The following is a 3,830-nucleotide window of genomic DNA, read 5'->3' on the forward strand; positions in this document are numbered from 1 at the left end:
ATTTTCACAGATCATTCGCTTTTCGGCTTCGCGGACGCGTCTGCGATTTTAACGAACAAATTTTTGGAGATATCATTAGCCGATTGCAACCACTGCATATGCGTGTCTCACACAGGGAAAGAGAATACGGTTCTAAGAGCAAAGGTTCAAAAGGAGAAAGTATCCGTCATTCCGAACGCAGTTGACACTACGTTGTTCATGCCAGATACCAGTAAACGAGACAATGATTTTAGTAAGTTTCACGTTTCCTCGTAAAATCCAGACAGACATACGTAATTGAACTAACAATGCTTGTTATTGTCAATTATAGTCACGATAGTCATAGTGTCGCGACTAGTATATCGCAAAGGTGTCGATTTATTAGCTCGTATCATACCCGATATTTGTAGTCGGTACGAGGACGTGCAATTTCTAATCGCCGGGGACGGCCCTAAGAGGTGGCTGATAGAGGAAGTGCGGGAGAGAAATCTGTTGCAGCACAGAGTCACGTTGCTCGGTAGCTTGGATCATTCACAGATCGGGTCGGTCTTGAACAAAGGCCACATATTCCTGAATACAAGCTTGACCGAAGCGTATTGCATGGCGATCGTCGAGGCGGCGTCCTGCGGGTAAAATTTAATTTACATGATTTCATTAATGACACAGTCTAACGAAAAAAGACTTTCTCTTCCAATTTTCGTTGCTCTTCTTCTTCACGTTTCTTTCCTTCTTCTTTCTGTTTAGGCTTTTCTTCCCTTTTCCTAGTTTCTTTATTTTTGCGTTTTATTTCTTCCATTTGCTTAGCTTGTTCCTTCTTTTGCCTTTTTACGTTTACCTCCTCGATTTGCTGTTCCAACTCCTCTCGTTTTTGTCCTGTCCTGCAATCTAAGATTCTGATCTTTCTATAACGATTACACAGTCCAACAAAGAATCTTTCTTCATTTTTTGCAATATCTACTACGTGATTCTCATAGAATTTCTAATGCCAATGAACCATTCATATTTTGTGTATTTTAAATATGTTTTATAAGAAACAGAGATCCATGGCTGTTAAAATCTGAGAAAGACTAATAAAGACAGAACTACTAACATGCATTTCACATCTAATATTTTGTCCTTGAACGTTGAATCAATTTTTGATACATTCTACATAGAGTGTCAAGAAATTATATGTCAGGATTACCATAAGATGATTCTATATCCTCGATTTAGTAAAAATTGAACCAACGTGCCGCAAAATTGAATCTGACCTTGAATTTCAAGGTCGAAAGGTCAACAATTTTAAGTTGCATCGTACTTTACAAATCCACATAACGTGAACGAAACAGATGTCGATCAGTTACTGATGAGCGAATAGAAAGTGACGCAATTTAAAAAGAAGTGTTGACCTTTTGACCTTGAAATTCATGGTCAAAGTCAATTTTTCGGCACCTTCCTTGGTTCGATTTTTACCAAATCGAGAGTGTAGAATCATCCTATATAATTTCTTAACGCTCTGTACAAATGCAGTTCTCGGTTTCGTTCCTGGCATGAGAAACTCTGCAAAAATCACATAATGAATATTACAAAATGAAGTTTGTGTAATTATGCATTCATAAGGAATTCAAATACGCTGTAACATTTTATTTTACATAAAAGTCTGTAATACTAATAATAATTAATTATAATTAACATAGCTCGTTTTCGTTCGTTGCAGTTTACAAGTTGTTTCGACGAAGGTCGGCGGAATACCTGAAGTGTTGCCTTCGGATTTGATTTACTTGGTAGAACCCACGGTGCCTGGTCTTATCGAGGGACTAGAGTCTGCCATATCTGATTACAAAGAAGGCAACACGAGATGTCCATTAGAAACGCATAAAAGAATAAGTTTGTATTATAATTGGTTCAATATTACAAGGAGAACCGAGGTTGTTTATAATCTAGTGAAAAAAGAGGACGAGAAGAAGTTAGGCCAACAATTGGCTAGTTACGTCCGCAGCGGTGTGTTAGCGTATTTGCTTGTTGTGTCGTTGTGTTATATCATTTTACAAGGTTTAGAAGTTCTTGTGCCGAGAAAGGTAAGTTGAACTTATAATTAGTAAGGTGTTCGTTATCGTTCATTATTATTATTATTATTAATAGAAGATACGTTTTAGTATATTGACGTTGCGAAAGATTACACCGAAATTAACGTGATTCATCCTCAGGGAGAAGGGAAAGAAGAGTAATTAGATGTACATACGAATACATTCCTGTTGGTACGATGATCGTTAAATAAATCTTCCCAGACGATCGTACAAATTTGCAAGTATACCGTATACATATACTGCCTAGCATTTCTCTTTTATTATGAAACATTTGCCCCGTTTTAATACAAGTTTTCCGAGATATTGAAGAGTTTTTTATATCCTAAGTTATGAACAGCGTTGCTATATCAAAGGATTTTGTCCGATTTTAGGGAAAATAACACGGAGCCTACCGTTTGAAGGGTAGAGCGTGAGAGACATTGAGGCACAACAGAGAAATAGTAGTTAAATCGAAGAAACGTTGTGTTATAAGTTGTGTTGTGTTATAATTGTGTTGTGTTATAATTGTGTTGTAGAAACGACGGAAGAGATGAAATCCCTTGCGACTTTTCATGGCAACGCTGGTTATGTGAGATAGTTTTTAAATAGAACTTGCATGGTTCAAATAGGTGGATTTTTTAATGAAAACGAATTCTTTTTAATGTTATTATTTAATGAGATACGATGGTCAAGTTTGATTTTTCAAATGGGACTATGTATTTCTTTTTGTATTACTTGATAGCAATTTTCAAGATGATTTCGTTTATCTTTCATGTGTAAAGTCGATTTTAATTAGAGTTTGAGATGTTGAATTCAAAGACTAACTAATTTTTACGAAGTGAGAAATGGAAGCACAGAAGGGAATCTTGTTGCGATTAAGCTGCTTGAGATACGTACGATCTAGCTATCACAAAGGATAATACTTTCTGAAATTTGACTGAACTCCATGCAACACTTCTCCTTGTTCGCTTAGTTAGATATTTATTGCGCTTCCAAAGGTAAAACATGTTTGTATACGGGAATCTGGTCGATTTGTCTTATTTCAAAAATTAGGTTTTGAGATATTCCATTCCAAAATTTGCTAACTTCTTTCAAGGATTTTAAAACTCTTTTCAATGAAGAAAATGCATTTAATGTTTCTAATATCTGAAATTACTTCTGTTATATGTATTATTGCATTTAATTGAGAATTATGTTGAGTGACGAACTAGCATCCTCAGATTGCGGATTTTTATGAATAAAATTAAAAAAACGAATTGTCTATAAACATTTGTCTTCTCTATAAATTTTACTTTGTATGTTTCGTATTTATTTATATATTACTACATACCGTGTCTATGTAAATTATTAAAAATTCCCATAAATGCATAAACATCCGCAGTCTACTTAACGCTATTAACATAATTAACTCACCCAATTCTATCTTATGTAAAATATTCATTCATCTTGACCTCTGTCCTACCCATCCCTAGCATCCCTATTCCTAACTGTTTTGTCCATTGTACCTTATTATTGTCCTTTGGGACATAATTTTCATTTAATATAAATTATGGATGGAGAAATTGTTAAAAATTTCTCACGTTGTTGAAAATTCTTTATATAATGCGGAAAAATATTGTCTTCTATGCCAGGCGATCCTATTTCAAGCCATATCCATTTTAAAAGACTTACAAGAATCCAGTGCTGTCCTCTCCATTTGTACTCTTGAAGAATTAACAAATTTTGCAGTTTAATATCTCGAAACCTAATTAATCAGGACTGTAGATTTCTTTAATTACTGCTTAATAATTAACAACCAAATTTCTC

General features: G+C 34.8%; 1 protein-coding gene across 4 annotated transcripts in view; it reads left to right on the top strand.

The window, feature by feature from the left end:
• The window catches only part of PIG-A (phosphatidylinositol glycan anchor biosynthesis class A), a 9,400-nt gene that overhangs the window by 2,376 nt on the left and 3,194 nt on the right, over nucleotides 1–3,830 (top strand). The window contains exons 5-9 of one of the 4 annotated variants that reach the window (XM_018029819.2): nucleotides 1–232; nucleotides 311–608; nucleotides 1,676–2,036; nucleotides 2,115–2,216; nucleotides 2,417–3,824. In XM_018029819.2, the coding sequence (XP_017885308.1) occupies nucleotides 1–232; nucleotides 311–608; nucleotides 1,676–2,036; nucleotides 2,115–2,186 (963 nt within the window). In that variant the 3' untranslated portion in view covers nucleotides 2,187–2,216; nucleotides 2,417–3,824. Of the gene's footprint in view, nucleotides 233–310; nucleotides 609–1,675; nucleotides 2,037–2,114; nucleotides 2,285–2,416; nucleotides 3,825–3,830 lie in introns of those variants that run through there. The other 3 variants (XM_026816216.1, XM_018029818.2, XM_026816215.1) reach the window with 3 other exon arrangements.

This window comes from Ceratina calcarata, unplaced genomic scaffold (assembly GCF_001652005.2).
Source record: "Ceratina calcarata isolate Rehan_Ccalc_2016 unplaced genomic scaffold, ASM165200v1 scaffold498, whole genome shotgun sequence".
Lineage (NCBI taxonomy): Eukaryota > Metazoa > Arthropoda > Insecta > Hymenoptera > Apidae > Ceratina > Ceratina calcarata.